General features: G+C 36.8%; 1 protein-coding gene across 4 annotated transcripts in view; it reads right to left on the bottom strand.

Moving 5' to 3' along the window:
• Nucleotides 1-5,021: 5,021 nt before the first annotated feature.
• Nucleotides 5,022-22,525, bottom strand: part of IDE (insulin degrading enzyme) — a 74,075-nt gene continuing 56,571 nt past the window's right edge. For all 4 annotated transcript variants that reach the window (XM_075108197.1, XM_075108194.1, XM_075108195.1 and 1 more), the window contains exons 18-25: nt 21,545-21,636; nt 19,264-19,375; nt 18,016-18,183; nt 14,976-15,248; nt 12,663-12,724; nt 10,900-10,972; nt 8,863-8,930; nt 5,022-7,657 (exon numbers count right to left, since the gene is read on the bottom strand). In XM_075108197.1, the coding sequence (XP_074964298.1) occupies nt 7,562-7,657; nt 8,863-8,930; nt 10,900-10,972; nt 12,663-12,724; nt 14,976-15,248; nt 18,016-18,183; nt 19,264-19,375; nt 21,545-21,636 (944 nt within the window). In that variant the 3' untranslated portion in view covers nt 5,022-7,561. The remainder of the gene's footprint in view (nt 7,658-8,862; nt 8,931-10,899; nt 10,973-12,662; nt 12,725-14,975; nt 15,249-18,015; nt 18,184-19,263; nt 19,376-21,544; nt 21,637-22,525) is intronic.

The raw sequence follows: 22,525 nt of genomic DNA, 5'->3' as shown, positions 1-22,525 counted from the left end.
TGCGCATGTTGCCAGTATGTTCCTAGTATCACTTACGAGGGCACCTCAGCATGTTCAATGAACCAGAAATTACCAACAGAATAAGTACAACGGCTTAAGCTTACCGACTGTGCTATCCCTTATAGTCTTATTTAATCATATATATAAATCTACATTCGGTTTTGATTTTCTGCTGCAGTCCATTTTCTGAACAATCACCTCTTCCTGAGCTGCTGGACAACCAGATATATTAAATCTTTCCACACTGTTTTGAGAAGGTATATTATTTACTTTCGCTTAAGAAAAAGTAACAGATTAATTACATTGCAAATGCATACTTGGAAAATGTAGATATACATTATCGTGGGGTTTATCTTTTTGCTTGCATGGTGTACGGTGACTCCTGGGGAATAGCAAGGCAGCTCCTCTGGCATCTTTGTAAGAGATCGCTGTAACACCATCACCAAATTAAAGTGCAGTCCAACAAGCTATAAAACTGTAAGACTCTATTTCTATACAAGACTCAGACGCTATCTCTGAATCTCAGACTAAAGAAAAAACATGAATGTTACTAGGCTTCCAGGACTATTAAACTATTTAAACAATATTTAAGATTATTTAAATGACTAGTCAGAGTTCAAGCCAAAACCATTAAGATACACATATTTTTATAATCTAGGGTTATAGATACACTCCAGTTGTCAGGCCAGCTTAAGTATTTAATTATCTCAACTGCCCTTTTTTTGTGTGGGTGTCTGGTAGAGAATGTACAGCTAATAAAATTAATGAGAGATTCTGCTACTTCCATTCTGTTGCTTTCAAAGCTCAAAAAAACTTAGACTGCTCCGACACTGAAAGTTGTCATGAAAATAAGTTCTTGTATTCACTCTTAATTACTCAAGTCAACATTTTAAAAAAGCCTAATACACGTTATCAGCTATACCGCACCACAGTTGTGCATTGGTAGTGTACAGACATAAACACGACCCCTTGTCACAGGAATATCTAATTTATACACAATGACATGACAGACATGATTATCAGACAAGAAGTGCAAAATGGCATGCAACTAGTTGCTTTCAACTTCTATGCATTATCTTCCATTTCAACATGATTTTTATTAGGTGGCTCATAGTGTGGGCCAGCACCCCAGCTCACACTTACATTCTTTATACATTGAGTTTAATAAAATCTTTTGTATTTTCACATTCATAACATCTTTAATCTAATGATTACTGACATTTAAATTCAAAGTGGAAAATCCAAACTACAAGCATTCGTCGTATATGCATTCTTCAAGTTACACAAAGCCTACAAGCTATTCCACTCTTAAATATGCCTACTTCCAGGAGAAGGCTGCATAAGGTATATTTTTATTAGATTATTCACAGTAATAAAATCATATTGTGCATACAACAGCAGATCACTCTCCTGCTGTGGTTGGGTAGCACCTGTTTTCAAATCATTTCTGAAATAGTTCTACTTGCTTAAGTCTCCAGCTTTGCTGAGCTTCAGCAGCAGTCCAGTCGGGCTCTCCAGCCTTAGGCATACTGAAGCTGCCATCTTTGTATCACTTTATGGACAAAGCTCGCCACAGTTAGAAGTTCTAATCACAGAAAAAATATCCTAGAACACACATGCAGCCCGTGCCTGGGGCATGCTGGTGCTGAGGGGACGTCAACGGCATTTTTGGCTGATACGACAATGGGAGTATCTGGTCACCTCACCTTGGCCAGAGAGACGTGACGCAATGCGAGATGAACAGCGGACATCTCTGCCTTTGAAGATGACACAAAGGGCATCCAAACTAAACAGTCAACTTGTGGAGATGCCAGATCCAGTTATACGTACAGATTCCTGTGTTCCTAAAATACACTTAATGCTGCAGAATTGTCACAATTACTTTCTCCTCCTACAATTTTAACTGGAAATGAATATCAATCAAATCTGTGAAGGGGAGAACTATCTGCAGAGATTTTTTTTTCAGATTTCTGAAGCTTCACCCTTAACAGGTAAGTGCCAGTGAATGATAGTGGTATCTCACAGTTGAAACACAGAACTCCGCTTGCGGTGAAGCGGAGTTTTTCCCCCCAGTGCTGCAGAAGGCTTGAAATGCACAAGTATTAGCAAGCTGAGAGTGACTATAATGGCAGGAAGATAAAATGGGGGAGCACTGAACTGTGTGACAGCTTACAGACTCCCGAGCACGGATGGGCACTAATCTGCTGTGACCTTCCCTGGCTTTTACACACACGTGCAAATAATCATTTGGGTTGTTCACCTGTCCCGCTTAACTTTCTTCATTCCAAAGCAAGTTGGAAAGTTTGAAAAATACTAAGCGAACAATTTTTGAGCACTACTGCTGCGAGATGTTTATGTGCTTCTGGTGTTTTAAATGAGTTCCAACACTGCCTTGTCAAGTGCATCACTTTAATACAGCAAATTTTTAAGATTCCTGTCCAGTAAAAGGCATCACATCCAAAATTTCGATCTTCGAAGCCCACTCTCAGCCTTCGCTGACATTCGTACACACCCACGTTGTCTAGATTCGATTTCCCAGAATTCCATTTCTGCACCTACTCTGAAATGTCTCGGCCTTAACCACATAAAGTGCATCAGTACTGATCTCCTGCACCTCCCTGGAATTCACAAGCAGGTCTTCTATCTCTCCCATCACAGGAGCTCATCCTTTACAACACGCTTCACGTAAGAAGCATTTTCTTGTACGCCACAACTCGGTGGTTAGTGTGAGGTACCAAAAAAATTGACTCCATTTCCATCTTCTATTAGAGATTTTTCTCTAGCCCATTTTTCCCCACTTCCCCGCGGTTAATAACTGAGGTTGGGGATCTCCTCATTCCCTTCTGTTGAACCTGTTCTAATTCTGCGCAGTAAGCGTTCTCTGCCAGAGTATGCGCATGTATGAGCCCACAGGTACCACGGGACACCTGGGTCCATGTGTGGGTGGAGGGGAGGGCTGGAAGGGGGTCCTGAGTTCCAGCTGCTGCTCCAGGGTAAAGTTCGCATCTTTGGCTGTCACTAGAAAAGTACCACAATTCGTTGCTCCCCTTCTTGAAAGGGAAGCCGAGCAGGCAGTGAAAACTGTAACGGCAATCTGAAGCAGAAGAAAGCACATCTAACGCAGGTAAGGTGGCGGCAAGTCCTCAGGAAGATGCAGGATTTAAACCTGGCTGCCTCTCGCTAGTTTCCCACTGGCTCAGCCTAGCCACGTCCTCGCTCAGTGCAACAGTAACCAAGGTCTGCTTGGAGCTGCCTTCCCTCATCCATTGCACACAGTCAAAATTCAGAATTCTGCATTGCCTCACTACAGAGGGAGTCCTCACAGTCAGCAGTGGCAAATGCTCAGCAGTGCGGGGTCTGTATCCTTTAACGCTGCTCTTTTACTTAACAGCCTTGGGGTGGCTTAGAAATATTAATTTAAGAAGCCATAAATATTTTCAATCTTAAATTCTGTTTAGATGCTTGGGTTCAAATAAGTTGGTTTAATTGTGACATTTCTGATTCTGCTGGGCCTTTGGCCTTACACATACTTTATTTCTTGAATTGCAATTCAGATTTCACATACTATTAGCGTTATATTCCACCAATGGCACACAACGATAATATATGAGTATATTCTCTGAATGGTAGGTAGACTGAAATGTTTCGGATAAAAGCCTTTCAGCAGAATCTACATAGGCCAGGCTTCTTTCAATATTACATGAAAGGTAAGAAAGGTGCCCGAATTTCTGATCCCTTCTTCCTTTAAAATAGAACAGAGGTGCCTTGTACTGTGCAGCATGCAACAACAACATTAAAAACTGACTTGAAAACAAAGTATTTCAGAATTGCATGTGAACATCAAATTAGGTATCAGCTCAAGGGAAGGACCCAGGCATCACTGTAGGTGACCATATCAGTTCAACAGTCAGCTATCGAAAAAATATGGAAAAAAACATATGAAGAAAGGTGTAGAAGATAATGATTTTTCACTTTAACAGTGGAGCTACAGCAAAAGCATACTAACCAGTTAAAAGGTAGAGAGAAATTAGGCTAAAAGTCTGCTGACCTTGTGTTAAAACTAGAGCTAGAAAATAATGGAGTTAAGGTGTGTAATGCCTTCTCCACACATGGTGATTACACTGGGAAACACATTATCAACAAGGGCAGTTCACGCCCAGGCGCTTAAACAACACTCTGAAAAAGCTCAAGCATTTTTTTTTTAAATGGCTAAATGGCTAACAGCAATAATTGAAGTAAATTTGGGTAGCTTGATTTTTTTGCAAAGGACAACAAAGCCAATGAGTCAAGATTCACACCAATCCCTAATGACCGGGAGTGGAGAGAGAAAGCCCCTATGGTGGGGACAAATGATTTTCCAGGCGGGTTGCAGGCATTTTATTTCTCTCCTGAGAGTACCAACCACTCTTCCCAATGCCAAGCACAAAACCTGTCTCTTTTTATGTTGCTGTCAGGTATTACTTCAAGGAGCCCCATCAGAAACAGCAGAAGTGCCTGCTGACTTGTATCCTTCCCCTTGCAGAATTCAGAATTGACACTATTTCCTGTTCTAACAATCCCACTTACTCCTAACCTTTCTACACGTAATCTTCTGGTGTGCGTAAAACAAAGAAAATGACCAGGGAAAGTAATTTCTCAAAAGCAATGCTGTGAAGCTGCACTAGGCATGATTCACTCTGGCTGCAGCAAAGCTCTGAATTCACAATTTCAGATTTGATAATTAAAATCCTGTCTTGTGCAAATATTTCTACATTAATATTATTAAGTTTTCATACACTCAGAGAGCAACAGAGGTGGATCTACCTAAAAGGTGAGGGATGCCGCACAGGGAAGTCCTCTGAAACTTCTCTAGAAGTGACTGGGAACACTTCTCCAGCAATGCTTTTCAGCCTAACTAGTCCAAGCAACTGGGTAGCAGAAAATCACAAATAATGTATAATAAAAAACATGCACAGACTGATAGATGTCAACATTACCAGTATGCAAAAAATTAAACTGAAACAAATTAAGAACTCCAAACATTAAATTCAGATTGTTTATTGTAAACAGGATAACTCTAGCACTCTGTCATACTGGCTGTGTCACATGCACCCAATTCCACATCAACTGCTTAAAATAGCACTTGCAAAAATTACAGTTATGTAATAATAATTTATGGTTTCTTACATAAACTAATTAACAAGCACTAAAATTGAATTACAGTGTATTCTAGGTAGGTTTTTATTGCTTGTAGACACTGCAGCTTTGGATCCATTAAAATGAACCCATTAGTATGCCTGAGTTTATCAAAATTTACTGCTGTATCAAACTCAGAAACTGTAAAATGCTGGAGAACACTTAAAAGCAATTGAGAGTTGCTGGAAAACTACATGGGTTTCCACATCCAGTCACAGAACTTTGAAATTCTGCATTTTTTTCCCCCTGGAAACATAATTTGTGAGCTTGTGCTAAATACACATCTGCTCCAATTTATTTATATAATTTGTTAAAATTAGAGTTGATAGTACTTCCATGAATATATATATATATTTTTTTTTTTACACATGGTAGAAGCCATTTTATTTTGTTTACCGTAAGAGTGGTATGTTTAAATACTAAATTCCAAAAAAATATATTTTTATAATATGTTGTCAAAACTTTTAATATATATAATACAAATACTTCGACTAAAGAAAAAACTATAAACAAAAGCAAAATGCAAGAGGGTAAAAAGCCTATTTTATGTGAAGGATCCATGAAAAACTGTTTTTGCTTATACTATGTTTAATTTTTTTCCTCCTCAGGCTACAAAAAAACGCCAGTGGCGTTCCTTAGGTTACATCACAGACTATCATCAAATTTAATAAAAAGATGTTGAAACACGTCCTGTTAAATATAGTTTTTAAATACACTGTATTTATTCAATTAGAAGAGACTCTCAGATAAACACAACTTAAGACCCTTACCCTGTCAAGCATTCATTTAATTTGGCTTCAGAGCCAGTGTAAGAGAGAATGTTGATTCAACGACAAGGACAGCTCTGTCGAATACACCAGGATTCTGACGTATGACAAGCAGCATGTCACATCAGGGCCTTAGTTTCAGCTTCCTTTAATAAGAAGCAAACTCTCAGAAACCCCTGATGAGCAGATTTTTTTATCTTCAGTGCTTTGCATATTCTATCCTGTCTGAAAAATTACAATCAATTTCATCCATTAAACAGGTAGGAGAACTTAGTAAGATGCTCCCTTACCTCCTCCTATTTGGGGGCTGTCCCAACAAGAAAGTAGTCAGTAAACTTGGTGAAGATTGAACACCTTATATTGTTTTACCATTTTCCTGAATTATGGAATATATATACACACACATATAGTATTTCAGCATAATTCTTGAGCCTTCTGGGTTTTGCGCAGCCTTCTTGAAAGAAGCAGGAAGAAGCGTTTTGTGATGTAACCTGAAGCACACCCTGTGCTACAGCAATACTGCTAACCCAGTCCCAAAAGCCTTCCTGAGGGACAAGAAGGACCCACACAGATGTACTGGAACAATGATGTATCTGATTCATTACAAGGCCCGTATTTGATGCTCACCTGTTCTTGAGTCAAGAACTAATGCATGCTTAAAGTTATTTGCACTAGTAAGTACTTTGCTGGACTGAGACCTAATGTAACGAATGAGACAAAACAGACTGAGTTCTCCATCAGTACATGCGCAACTGAAAACAAAAAATGACACCAAATAACGTATTTTATATACCAAATGGAAACAATTCACAGTAACACTGAAAAACTGAACAGTATGTTGACAGTATCAAGAGACTGGGACTTTTGATAACAAAAATAAGATGCGCTATTGAAGTGTTTCCAGCATTTTACTAGTTTTAATATAAAATGTCCCCCAATTTGTATAGAAAGATTAAAATCATGCCCATATCTTCAATTGTTCTCATTAAGACAATTCTCTCACTACTGTACTGTCAAATTTTTTTTTCTTCTTCTTCTTTCTCCCCACTGGTCTTCATAAAACTTAAATAGAAAATGTTCATTGCATTAAGGATCCATTTAAAAAGTATCATTCAACACGTCACTTCAAAAAAATGTGAAAGTCTCTATTTTTAGGAAAAGTTGTTGACCCCATCCCAAAAAGGACCTACTTTTCTCATCCCCTCCATCCCCCAGTAAGATTATTATGGGGATACTAAATGGTGTTTTTCAGGAATAACAAGGATATTTCAAGCAATTTTCTTTGCTCTGGAAGGGTTATTTTATCAAAATGAAAATTCAAAGGGATATACTATTTAAAAATATACTGCATCTACAAGTTTTTTTATTATTATTGTTTCCGTTGATTTTGGTTTTCAACAGGTTGCCTGTAATATAAATGACACATGACCACAACTGATTTGTATATACTCTCTATCCCTAACACACAGCTAATGTCAAATGAACCAAGAAGGAATTCGGGACTTTCATAACGGACAGAACCATTTTTCCTACTGATCTTTAATAATTTTGTTCATCATGAAGTCCCCTGAAACCATGTCAGTACTGATCATTTGCATTTCTTCGTCCAGTGGGGCTCTTCACAGTTTTGCAGCCATGAAATTGATATGTGGTTTCACCAGTGGGAAGAGTGGCAGACTGCGCTTGAATTCTGTCATATTTTCAATCACATTTGGCTGCAAAGAAGCGTATGCAAGAAAAAGTCTGCTCAATATCTTTAATCAGAAAAGCAAGAAATTCCTCGCTCTTCATTTTAACTTGCTACAGCTACATATAAACACATCTATCTTTTCTACAATATCAGTGATTCACATTTCATTATTACAGGGTCCCCCAAAATACAGTGTTATTTCTTGTGAAATAAATGGTTTCATATTTACTCTAGATAATCGAAAACAATAGCTCTAATGCAGTAATTGCATTACTAATAATGGCAGGAACTTCAGTAAATGCAGAGCTTGTCTTTTCATTTACAAATTCTACTTCAGGACATCCCACCTATCTTTTGAATATCAGAGGTAAGATCACAAAAACAACAGCAATTCAATGAGCTATTATGTTTAGTTGCAGTAGCAAAGTAACTTTTTAATATTTCAGTCATAATGGCCAATATATCCACATATAATTCAGAGAAATTTCCACCCATAGCGATTATTTAATTCTATAAGGACTGAATAAGATCACAGATCTACTGCTGCATTGTGAAAAGTTAATTATCTATTATGAGAAACATTACCATCCTTCTTCAAGAAAATTCATTTAAGGTCCAGTACGGGCCCAGTGCTATCCTATCTTACCACACCGAGAGATCTATAATACTTGTATTCATTCTTGTATGAACAGAATTTGTCAAGTTGCTTCTTCCAGAGGTTACACATTGGCAGGAATGTGCATTAGTATTTTAGGCTTTATGATAATGACCAGAGAGTTGGTTTTGTTGTTGGTGGTTTGGGGTTGAGGTTGTTTTGGTTTCTTTCTTTTTAAAAAAGCAAAGATGATAAATTGGTTGATGCGTATGCATCTTTCTCTTGGCACTTGATAAATCCGATTATATACAATCAGTATTTTCAGACAATCATGATCTGTACTTTACTCCATAGTGTAGATCCTCAGTAGAGTTTACTACTACGGTTAGCTTTCTTTTCAATGGAACAGAAGGAACAAAGGTAACAGGACAGACTGTTAAAAAGAAAAAAAAAATCAGGAAAAATCCCTGTTGTTAGAGAAGATGACAATACATGTGGAAAAGAGCTGAAACGTCAGCTTCACAATGGCCTGAATTTCAAGAAGGTTGTTTCTCCCTATAAGCTTACATTTAATGATACTACACCTCCATGTTAAGAACACTGCCTGGGATTTTTTGTGTGGTGTTTCTTTTTACCTGTGGTAGTGGTGGTGCTGGTGCCAGGTTCACATCGTTTTGGCATGGAAATTCTCCAACAACAGGGCCTATTTAACATCATCAAAATTAATTCAGGACCATAATTTAATCAGTACCTTTTACATAATAAACTGTTCTCTCTTATAAGACAGGTATCTGTATAAAACACAGGTTATTAATGTTAAAGTATCTCTAAATATGATTTGCTGAATATTTTGCTTTTGTACTCCATGGCTGTCTTTAGAAATACAAAGAGCTTAATCCATTATTTGTCTTGAGACATGTGCTGTGGCAGTGGCTTTTATTCATTTTACTTACACATAAAGAGAATGTAGAAATAAAAATGGCTAATCTACTGATCAATGAATACTTAAAACTGTTTTCCAGTGCAAATTATGAGAACAGTAGTAAATGCCAGTGGTATATGCAACAAGAGCATATCTTTTAGTAAGGACATACCTATGGAGGTGTGAAGGTTACTCCATGTACCAAAATGCTGGATAGCAACCCTGAGTCTTCCTTGCCTGTCCTCATGCATGCCCTACTCCAGTCCCCTCAAAACTTCTTCCTGCATCCCATTCACTTGTCCATAAGAACTTCTAGTCTTAAATTCCTGAAACCTCCCGTCTACCTCTGTACTCAAATTTCAACCCTAACCTTCACCCTGGGAGTTCAAGTGGTTCCCCCTCCTAAAATCCCAGATCTCTACTGCTTCCATTTCTTTTCCACTCTCAGAGAAAATGGTGTGTGTGCCTCCAGAAGGAAGGGCTCTCTCTGGGAAGATTTTTAGCCTTCCTCCTCGCTAGAGGATGGGCATCTGCACTTGGAATAATGCTCATTTAGGCTCATGGGAAATGCACTGAAGTCCCAGTTTCTCTTTCATGGTGGAAGAGAGACCACATGCCAGATTAAATGGGAGTATGTGGAGAGAATACCTTGCTGTAATCTCTGTAACAGAACCCCTGTCTCCCATGCTCACCCTTGTCTTGGGAAGATACCATTCCAAGCAAATAATAAACCATTCTGGCAATGTAGTTAGTGCATTTTAAAAAGTTTCCTCTACATAGGAAAAGCATTAGAGCTATTTCTATTTAGCAATGATTACTTATGAAAACTGGGAAGATGCTTTGAAGCAAGTCTTCCTTACTCAGCTGCAGAGTTACAATTTCCACAGTACCATAAAAACCAATCATTCTGAGAACGGAAGAAGTTTCATGACAGGCACACAGCTATCTGCTTCCTTCTGTTCTGCAGACAAGCCTTTAATATTATTGATTTTGCAACCAGTTACATTTTGGAATTCAAGTTCAGTATAAACTGGTGAAAAATCCGCACAAAACAACACAGAAGCTTTCCCTCTCGGTTTACTGATAGTAACCAGAAACACTTTTAAACTTTTGCTTCTTGAATTCTAAAATGGAACACCACAGTTTACAATGCACAGCTAACCTAGATTATTTAAAAATAAAACCTAAATAAACTTTGACTTTCTAAAGTTTAAATATAATGTTTGACATTCCCAGAGGGTAGGTTTTTTGTTTGTGGTTTGTTTGTGGGGTTTTTTTGTGGTTTGTGGGTTTGGGTTTTTTTTCCCCCTTTGAGAGCGCTTAAATGAAATTGTGGACATTCATTGCTTCTCAGAAAAAAAAACCCAAACAAAAAAAAAAGGCAACCCAAAACCCAAACAACCCTCATTGTACTGATAACTGCAAATCCTAATTTTGATTTTCCCTGTAGGACTATTATAGTTTTATGTTTGTTTTTAAATATCCTGTTGGAAAAGGAAGTGCTATTTTAAGATATATTGGTTTAATATCAGTATACTTCAGAATGGCTGAAGAACTTGGCCACAGACATCAATCAGAAAATTTGAAGCACCTGTGTGAAGGAAACCTATAAAAAGAAATACTTTTTCCTCTGAAATCACCAGAGCTGATTTTTTCTTATAGTGCATTTGTATCATGTAACTTGGCTGTCTTTAACTATGGCTGGCTAGAACAGGAATTGATTAATTACTATATTCAGCGCAATACTTACAGGAATCCATTTCCCTTGCAAGGACGTGTACTGATACCTTGTGTCTCCTGGGAGCATCTATTGCCAACAGCACCTACGGTAAAAAACATTAAGTCCTTCAGGTGTGGGAAGTATCACTCAGACATAAAACAGTAAAAGAATGAGAGCATTTAATTTTTAATTTAAGCTTTAAAATGAGGGATGAATTTTGGAATGTCCCTTCAAATATTATTATGGGTCATCATCCCTACAGTACTTTGAATCATTTTACAATCAAGTTAAGAAATTCATGTACTGTTCGGGACTCAGAAAAACTGGAAGTAACAGGAATCCAGCCATTAACTATCACATTAGGAATGCAACCTAAAATCTCTGCAGAATTTTCAATCCCTGGCAGCCTTCTGGAAGCACACGGCCCTGAACATAATTATTAAACTCAGCTGGACTAACTCGCCAATCTAGCCAGTTATTTCTGCTCTGGCACACTGGATAATCACATATTGAGCATTTGTGTAAGCAAAATAGTATAGATTCCTACAAAAAGAGAATGTGGATACTTGTTTAAGTTATCATTTATTAAACAACATCTGCCAAAATTCCATTTACTAAGTTTGTACTTGCTGCATATCTTCACCCATGCTATCATACTATTAAAAACAAACAAACAAAAAACCAGCAAACCCCAAAACAAAGACGCTAGTGTTCACTGTGCCATGTAAGTAATAACCGGTTTTAAGCATTAAGACTGTATCACATAAAAATAGATGGTAGTGTAAAAATGACCTTGGATAGTGAAAAGAATAACATGGAGTACAAAAGAGAAACCATTTTGAAAGATATTAGGCCCCAACAAGAGAGAAAAAAAGAACATATACATACACACATACCCATGCCTCTTCATGGGCAGAAATTTTTCCATCCAATAATAAGTTCCAAAGACATGTATCTACCTTATTTTTCAAAGTACTCCTTGACATTTTAGCTGCTCCATAAGTAATAAAACAATATGTACACTTTGCAATATAGTGAATTATCACTGCCTATGAAATTTGTTACAAAACAGAAAGAATGAGGCCACATTTTGGGGCGGGGGGAGGAACGGGAGGGGGACCGACGAGGGATGAACAGGATGGCGGGGACGGAGACGGCATGGGACAGGGGGACGGACACAGACAGGGGGACGAGACGATGACACGACCCCTAGTATTTCAATTGCTTATATTAGCTATCTATCTAGCAACTTCATGCTGAGTTGCAATATACAATTATTGCATTGTTATGCTGTTCCTTTGTTCTGCCTAACTATGAGAGGAAGAAGTGTTGATTTACAGTGAACAAAGCTTTAAAGATCTGTTTCATTCACAATTCACGCACACACAAAGTAAGCCAAATCATTTACTGGTTGAAGAAAAAAAATAAAAGAACAAATTTGCAATTTTGGCCAAGCTTGGTCATAGAGCAGCACATTTTTTTATTCAGAAAGAAAGGATTAATGAGAGAAGAGGAGAATAAGAGCTGGTAAGAAAAAAAAAAAAACAAAAAACCACAACCAAAAACCAAACCACAACAAAACCCAATCCTCCACAATTTTTACAGTATGCTAGTTGCCATTAAAGTAAGTAAGAATCAGGAAACACAATTATTATTAAGATATCTGCATCAATCATACCATCTACCTAAACCAGGCATAAGTATATAATTTATTATAAGTATTTGCATATAATTATATGCAGTTATATCTACATCTCTTTCCAACTATGATTTTAACTACATGACTAACTTACCTTGTAGAACTGTATAATATCATCCTTGGTCAGGGTCTTTAGATAAGCCACTTCAATGTTATCTGCACAACAATAGTAAAAATTAGAAGTAGTCTGCAAATCATAGCTAGTTATTAGCACGCTACTTATTCGAAGTATTTTTCCTTCAAATTCAAATGTTGTAATTGACTGCAAATGATATGCTTTTCATTCTTAACTTTTCAAGCCAATACTTGCATCACTAAAAGTGTCATTGGAAGCCTGGCAGAAAATTATACTTCACTAAGTCCATGTGATTGGACTTACTGGAAAAAAAAAATCATGTTTGAAGAATACTGATAATACTGATTGCACTGTATGCTATTCAGTAGCTAAAAAAGATATGCCTGCTTCTGTATATAATCTTCAAATCAATGTTACATACTTCTAATGCAGACTGATTATAGATGGCTTTTATGCACAGTTCAGAAACAGGATGGTAGGATGTACTCCGGCAGGATGTACTTTTAAATAAATGTAAGGAATGGTGCCTACATCATGCCTGTTAAGGAATAATCCCCTTTAAGATATCTGGGGAGCAATGAGTCTCAGGAGCTACATCATTTCATAGAAATTAAATTGTAATGAACTAATTGGGTAATATCATTGCTGCATAAGCAGGAATGTTTTCTGTAGCAGGCATGCTTGCTTTTCCTAGGGTTTGCAGGAAGATCACAAAAGAGATGTGTGCAAGAGAACAAATATGCAGCTAACCAGTCTGTGAGGCAGGTTCAAGTAACTAATATGAAGTTCTCTATGGAGGAAATGAAAAAAAAAAACCACCACCCCCCCAAAAAAAAAAAAAACCACAACCCCCAAAAACCAACCAACAAAAAAAGCAGCCACAATTAAAACAAACAAACAAACAAACAAAAACCACCCCAAAACACCCCCCCAAAACAGAACCCACACAGTTTGGAAAATTAGATGAAATTTGGGAGAAAATTTTTAAATTAAGACGTTAAAAGTAATAATAATTAAAATGCAAAAATATGAAGAAAAAACCCTTTCACTTCTTAAGGCTGGAATATGAATTCCTGATTTTGACAATTCTAGTTACATTAGAATCATTAATGAAATAAAATTACTAGTGGGTAGAGGGGAATTAAAAGTCAAGGGAAGTAATAAGTTGAGTGGGATTTAGATATGAAAGATATGGCTACAGCTAGCAGTAAGAAATTCCAGAGAGATAATATAGATCCAGGTATGGTAAAAACAGAAACACTTAAGGCAGAGAGAAATTAAACTGTTTCATCAGACACAAGAAACAGTACTTGAGGGGATAAGCTTCCACGCCACTCCTTATACTCAGGCACGAGGCCTTGTCAGTAGCTCTCGTTCTCTCAAGACCAAGCTAGGTGACAATTCAAAATTCTTCATTATTAAAACTGTTCAGTTAGTCATTGTCGACCAAAAAGGCTGTACTTGCTGTTGTGGAAGGCCAGTACCGTGCATGTAAAGCAGAAGAGAAGTCACAGAATACAGAGTGCGTTTCATGTAGGAAGCATATTAGCATGAAAGATGGAAAATTATAGCTGTGAATAGAGTTGAGACATGAAAATGTGAGGAAAAGCTGTCTGTACCTGAAGCTGGGTTTTGTTGTTGGTTTTTTTTTTTTTTTAATGTTAGAAACAATATTACTAATATACCTCAGTGTTTTGGATTAAAAATCTTCAAACTATGATGAAAAAGGGAAAAATACAACCTAAATACTATGTGGGATCACAATGTAAACGACTGTCAGTTCATTTTCAGTAATAACACTAGAAGTTGGATGTCAATTGGTCTTCTACAAGCTTATAAAATCTTCAAACGTATAATGTATGAAAAACAAAACAAAACAAATTAATGTTTCTTCAAGCCTACTTTAACCTGAGACATGTCGCACGTTAGTTAAGATACCTGCTGTTGCCTCTGCCATCGCTCCCTCAAAGCAGCTGCACAATGGGAGGACAAATAGGGTTCATACGAATGTGTGCACGGTCAGGAATGTCAAAGCGTATTTGAATGCATCTCAGTCAAGTATTAGGCACATATGTAATACAGACGTCTGAACATCACAGGAAGAAATTTGAGCTTACGCAACACCAACATTTGCATTCAAACCACTTCCAATCCTTGACCTACTCTATGTCTCACTGAGCCTTAAGGGAAAGAACGGAAGGGCAGCGAAGCATTAGCCAACCCCCATCGTATGGTGAACATCAGAGAACACACGTTTGTCCTCTATCACTAATGGCTCCCACAGCAGTGAGAGCACAGGCTCCGCTAATGAGAAATTCTAATTTGTCTTACCTCTGTCAAAGTTATACTGCTGGGAAATTATTTCTCCCCAGTATTTAGCACATTCTGCAGACAGCTTCTTTGGTTTGTCTAGACGACGAATTGCTAAAGCTTGGATATGTTTTTGGAAGGCCTCTTCTGTCATGTCTTCTATGCATTTCTCCATAGTTTTTAAGAACGCTTCAACTCTGCTTTCTAAATAGTGTGGTGGCTTTTCAGATTGGATAATAAATCGCAGTCCTTGTATGCCATTTGCCCGACGTGGACCACTGAACACAATGTAACCTTGGCAAAACAAGAATAGTCACAAATTAAAATCCCTTGTTCCAGCATTGAGTTTTCCAAACCTGGCATGTTTAACAGGAATGCAATTTTATGCTAAGTTTAACTCTGTATTATAAATTAAATAATGCAGGTTTTCACAATATGCCACTATATTTTTTTAAAACGTCGTTATTTCACTGAGGTAAGTATCAGCTTAGGGGAGGGGCGAGGAGGAGATGAGGCAGACCAAGACAGAACAAAAGGAATTCTGTCATCAGGATTAGGTAACCAGAAATTAAGCTGTACTCTAGTGCTTCATTAGACTCAACACTAGGAATTTATTATTATTATTTCATAACGTCTCATCTGAATTCTTCTTGCTGCAACGTAAGACCACTATTTCTCATCAATTGGTCACAAAGAAAATATTATTCCCTTTTTGTTGCAGCTTTTGCTTATCTGAACACCCAAGCCTTTTAATAACAAATCTGTCACACTTCAGTCTTTTAAATGCTGTTTTATAGCTCCCTAATCCTTCCTTGATGCTCACTGAAATACCGTATCCAGTTTTGACAACTCCTTACCTGAACAATATAGGAGTATTACTGTGTGCACATCTTGGAAGCTCTCATTTATATATCCCAGCCTTTTACACAGCAACATGACACTGTTGGTTTATGTTCTACTCTGATCCACTGTAACCCATAGATCGTTTTCTACATAACTGCTACCTAGCCAGTTGCTTCCTAGCTTGTATCTGTGCCATTGGTTGTTCCTGCCAAACTGTTCCTACCAAACCACATCTTCTGTTCACTCAAGTCACGTTTCCTAAATGTCAAACGAACTTTGAATTCTATCTTCCCACACACTTGCAGCATCTCCCAGCTTAGTATTATCTGAAGATTTAATAAGTACATTCACTCTTCCATCGTCCAGAGTTTTTATGAAAATGCTGAATAGCACTGGATCACAACAGAGCTCTGTAACGTAATTTTTCTTATGAACTATCCTTATCTATTCCCCAGTCACGAATTTCCAAACAGTCTTGCATCAAAATGTGTAGCACTTTTACCCTAGGCGCTATCTCTAGCCTGTTTGAGAATGTTACGCGCCTTTCATACTATCTAGAATAGAGATATGACATCACCACTTCCATCCATACAGCCAAACTCTGCTTCTATTGAAAAAAAAAAAAGAGGTTAGTCTGACCTGAGTTTGGCCAGTAATAGTCTCTCAGTTATCTTCTATAAATTTAGGACTGGTTTGATAACTTATTCTGTATTTTCCAGGAATCAGAATTAAGCTAACCGATCTGTAATTTCCCCGCATTTCTCTTCCATTTTTTAAGTAAACCTATAGCATTTACCCATGTCCATTTTTCCAGTACCTCATCTATCGTCCACAAATTCTCAGTTATAAGATTTCTAATTCCAGGATTTTATAATTTTGCGGGTTTTTTAAAAATGTAATTTAAAAAAAATGTAATGAAAGAGTTCATCATGCTTGAACTCTTTAAAAGTTTCTAATTTGCCTGAACAACCTTTAATCTGTTATTTTCCTGTTCAAACATAAGCCTTGGACTTTGATCACTGGTATTTATTTTTGAAATCATCTCATCACAGTTGATATTTCAAGTGAGAACTTACAAAGCCATGTTTTTTCTACCATTGACAACTTTTCTCTTCCTCTTTCTCATTCAATAAATACTTTAGCTGACGAGTTCTTGTTACTACTTTTACTGTTTAGCAAACTGCTAACTTCTGAACTTCTTTTCCCGTAGCTTTCTCAGCGATTCCATGAAGTTTATTGAATTTTGCTGGTATTTCTAGTGTCTTCCCTCCTAAGCCTTGTAAACTCTATCAATTGACAGTTACGCTGTGCTGGACACACTCACACCGTTCTTCCTCACTAGTTCCCCGCCTCCTCTTTAGCTGTTATCTCCAACTTCAGTACGAAACCTGCCAGCAGCAGATTCCAAAAACTTGCTAAATAACCTGGGTCCCTCCCTATTTTCAACAGATACCTGGATAGTTAAAATCCCTACAATCAATATGGTACGGCTGATTCTGCTCATTGCTCAAAAAAAGCCTAACCTTGCCTGATCTCCCTGGTAGTTCATAGTCATCACGCTGAGACATTCCCCTGCCGCTCACCTTTGGAAAAACTGTACTCCTCATCAGTACCTCAGTCATGCAAACTGTCATGCAAAGTCTGTCTCTCCTTGTCCTGTTTGGAATAACCTTCCAGTTCTCAGTCTTACTGGTTCAAGTAACTATTATTTGTACTTATTGGTGAACAGCTGTATGCTTAAAAAGCCTGAACTGTATTTAGCATGGCAGCTTACCATGACCCTTACAGCAGTATTCCTAAGCTAGGGCTTGGGAATCATCAAGTGCACCTGCAAGTACGATCACAAGCAGAAGAGAGTGAACTACTACTACTGATTCTTTAAGAAGATCTAAAAGTTAGGAAACCGATCTCATCTCCTTTTGGCAAAAATCTGAGAGATGAAATTTTCTGTACAGCACTCAAACTTTTTTTTAAAGCAGAGCTGGTTCCAGATATTTCAGACTTATCTTAAAATTTATGCTTGCTTATTCTCAATTTAGAGTATGTGCACAGTAACATTCCTTTGAGTCATCAGCAGTTAAAGTGATTTACATTTACCAAGTGCCCTTTAAGTGGCATTCACTAAGCAGGGAAAGAACAACACATCGTGTCTCATGTAAGTGTATGAGTATGCACCCATGTGTGCATAGAGACACATAATCACTATGGGAAAACTTACCTAATTGTTCCTTGGTGCGCAAAGTATTGAAGCATGGTTCTGAGATAATCTGGCAAAAGAGCTCCAAAAACATGTTCTCAGAAGTGCTCTGCATGTCTGTCTGGTAATATATTTCAATGCCACAATTGTTATGAACTTCATTTCTCTGTTGATATACAAACCAACCTCCTAAAACACAAAGTTAAAACATTTAAGTTTGTAAAAATATACATTCTTATTGTCCACAATTAAAAAGATAATGGTCTATCACTTGTGGAATGGAATTATAATAAATGGTTCAGGACTGTTAAAGCAGAATTTCCACTAACAGCATACTTTTCATGAAACAAGTAAAGAAAAGATTATTTTAACACATCAAAATGTCATAGCTTGAGCATATCAGCAAGTAAATTGAAACTGGCTGTTTCTCCTCCAGAAAATATTTTTGGAACTGGAGTGGAATTCTGCATTGCCTCTACTGTGTAAATAGTTTCTAAAGACAATTTGTCAGAAACATTTATGAACATTAAAAATAATTCAGCATTTAATACCAACAGCTTCTTTGGTATATGGTAGTTTCCACAGGCTGATGATCAGATATGGCCTTTGGCTGTACGGCTACGTATGTCATCATTCCTGTGTAACTCCCAGTAATTCCTTGAACCTCCTTTCTTTTATATAAGACTTTTTTTGCACAATAGAAGTAAAATCATATACAACACTACAAGACCAAAAGATTTTCTATTAGAAAAAAAACCCAAAGTTACTTGCCTTACAAGCTTTTATTTTTCTCAAAAAGCAAGAGTCATTTAGGACAATCCTTCACTGAACGGCCAATTAATACTCAAAAGTGCTCAATAAATGGTGCTTATTCAAACGTGTGTACTTTGTGAGGCAGGGAGTGGGACAGGGCTCTTATTTAATAAATCATACTGAGCGAATAGGAATTGAATCATAGAATGGTTTGGGTTGGAAGGCACCTTAAAGGTTATCTAGTTCCAACCCCAAGAAGTCCCAATTTACATATACAGACTAAAAATGAAATTAAATTCATTTTGAAGTATCCCAGAAAGGTGATATATTAGTGTATAATTTTATTAACGAAACCACACCCTAATTATATTTTTAAAGTTTAAAATAATTTCAAGTAAGTCATGTTTTGAAACAAACTCCCAGCAACAGAATAATATTAATTTTAAAATGCCATTGGCAAACAGAGAATCTCAACTTAGTATGTGTTAAAAATTGTAAATAAATCATTTGACTTACTGTCAGGAAGTTGCACTTCTCTGTATCTCACTAGCTGACTGGGGAGGAGCGGCTTTGTATGAGCGTGCTCAATGAGCGTGTCCTCAACCATCTGCATAATTCCTAATGCAGCCTGCAAGAGACAACAGAAGAGATTTTTAATGATTATTAGTTATTCTGTACCTAACAGCAAGGTACGGCTTTCCAATTATTGATGGTGACATGAGAGAAAAGAAAAAAGTAAAAAAAAAAAAAAAGTAGGGATATTGTAATTTAATAAAAGTACAGCAGAAGCTAAGTAGATGAGAGGAAGTGGGGACTTGGGGGGTGAGGGATTTGTGTTTTTAAATTATTTTTAGATTTTTAAAAATTTATTATTTATCTTGTTTACATGTTTAACTACTGCTCCTCCCCAATGCTGTTGAAATTACAGTTCAATGGGCTTTTTTTTTTCCTCCTTTCCCTTTACCACTTCGATATACTCATCTTTCAAAGTTTGAAAACGAGACACCTACAATGCATGTCTGCAAAGCGAATGACACCTCATAAGATGGAATTTTAAGAAAACAAATTAATGGTTAACTTCAAACATTAATTCTATTGACTTACTGGTAGTGTTAGGACTCACTGCCCAGAAGCTTTCTCTTATTTGATGGATTAAAATAACTATATTTTAAAAAGCATAAGTAGTGAAAAAGTTTTTAAAATCATTCATTTGATTTCAAGGATTTAACTTCAAAAGCTTTACGTGTTAAGGGTTATGTGTTCTTGTAGCTTGCCTACTGGAAATGACAGTAACTTGCTACACAGCAGTTTTGGCTGAAAGCCAAAATCTCTTAGTCTGCACTGCGACAAACACACCACACGAGTGATCTTATCAAAAACATGCAAAACTTAATTAATTAATAACCACCCCCAACACCTCCACCCAATCTCAAAGACAGAAAGACTGAGGTCTAACAAAACACAGTTTGAAAGTTTAGAGAAAAATACTACACATTCTTCCAATCAAGTAAATATTCTGTTTTGATACGGTGACCAGACAACTGTTCAGACAGATGTTCTGAACAGGATTAGTTTACTATTCAACTGCTTGCAGCAAATAAATAAAAGGAACAGTCAAAAAACAAATATTAGAATTGAATTAATTCAAGAAGCAAAGGGAATTTTTAGCGGCTATATAGGCCTAATTTTTCAAAAAGTACATATTCACTAACTTGTTCAGTATTGAAATGTGTCACAAGAGTCTGTAAATTTTGATTTAATTTTAGTTGGAAAAACTTCTTAGATCCAGGTTAAAATTTCTGAGCTTTGTCAGTGATGATCACATCACGGGCACTGAAGGATAGAGAATTTTTCCTACCCGCATCTATTCAGGGAGGTTTGCAGATAATTTCTAAACATTACAGAGCTATGGGCATAACAGTACATCCTTCCCAGTTCTCTAGCTGTAGGACCCTTCAATAGCCATCCATTATGCCAGCTAAAGAATATGTTTCTCTGCTATGACTGCATCATCAAGGAAATCTAACAAATCTGGGCATTCAGTTATATTTCAGAAGGAACTGGCTTTCATATACAAATGTGTAAGAAATAAGGAAGAAAAAATGTGAGAATATTTTTTACATTTCTCCACATGAAAAAATACTCTATAAAATAATTTAAAAAAATTTTAGAGACATCCCTGAAAAAGGAAACTTTGTGCATACAGTACTACTGGCTCCTTTGTCTTTTTATTTTTCCCCTCCTTCCTAGTTAACTTTCTTCTCCATACATTCAGTGGTCACTAGCAGTGTTTATAACATCTCCTGTTAGTTAAGTATCACAGAGCTGGTATAACACTGAAACACTGCAGAATGCAAAGAATGCAAAAATGTACATGGGACTACATTTTGTATTGGTACATAATTTCAAATATTTTGTTAGATTTCCTAAGCAAATATAAACTGTTAATATTTTAATGGAAGACAGAACAAATATTTTCTGATTTTTACTCCCAAAGAGACACAACTGAGAGCTGACACTTATTTTTTATGGCCCACCATCCCTGTTTAGCTTTCTGCAAAGTACTTCATTTGGAAGGATCCTGGATTCTTAAATCTTTGCTAGTTAGCTTAGCCTAATAAATCTCTAGTGGAAAAAACTGACATTATGATACTCCCATAAAAATAAAAAAGTACAAAGTCAAATTATGAAATCACATCTGGCAAAACTGCTTTAAGATCTGAGATTAAACTCATCTTCAATTTTTTATGCTGCTTTTAAATTAAAATTGTTTTATTAAAGGAAGTATCACACCAACCTGTTTTGTTATATTGCCATGGAGAAGAGCTTCGATGTGTAACCGTGACAACAGCTGAGCTATAAAGGCCTTGAGGCGGGGAAGAGTGACATCTAGAATAGATATTTAGACAGCTAAATCAATTACATGCATTTTTACATTAAGAAGTACCTAACTCATCATTAGATACGGTGCATTTCTTAGAGGAGGAGAAACTCATCATCATGAAAAAGTGAATCTCTCCTTAAAAATGCAACATTGGAAAGTTTCCAGGTCTAAATAGCAGCACTCATCATATAGTTTGTTTCACTTAGAATTCACATACCGTCTGACCCAGATTCCAAAAAGAAAAAAAAAAAAAAGAGAGAGAGAGAGAAAAAAAGAAGGTGCCTTTTTCCAATCATGCTGAACAAACATTCATTCTCCAGAGAAAACAGTTGCAATCATTCAGGTGGTGTTCCGAGATAAAGCCTTAGTTATTAGCTAAACAAGCAGCGTGTAGCTTGTAATGCTCAAGAAACACACTATGTATTTACCATCAAAGCTAAAAAAAGAACCTCAACTCAAATACGGTGTTTTGATAGTATCTTTGTAACAAACAATACACAAGAAAACCATTTTTGCAATATACCCCAGAGTACACATGCACGCGTATTCTATGCTAGCCTGTCTTTGCAAAGCAGTTTTCATATATAACACGAAGCATAACTTAACATAATCAACAGAATAAGAGAAGAAGAATGGTTGAATGGATGGGCTGTTCATCCCAAAGTCAACATCTCCATTCTTAATTCCCTGACACTACAAGAACACCCACGCTATATCACCAAATCTATTGATTTCTCATTTTGTCGTTTTCTCAACTAAAATAAAAACTAACAATACTCATGTATTTCACAAAAGTTTTGAAAAGACAAATGCAATCAAGATTATGAGGACACTCGGTTATTCAGTAGAGGATGCATACATATCTAACAGATTTGTGATTTGTATTAGAAAAAC

Source organism: Phalacrocorax aristotelis, chromosome 12 (genome assembly GCF_949628215.1).
Source record: "Phalacrocorax aristotelis chromosome 12, bGulAri2.1, whole genome shotgun sequence".
Classification (NCBI taxonomy): domain Eukaryota; kingdom Metazoa; phylum Chordata; class Aves; order Suliformes; family Phalacrocoracidae; genus Phalacrocorax; species Phalacrocorax aristotelis.
This window is presented reverse-complemented; position numbering and strand designations above follow the sequence as displayed.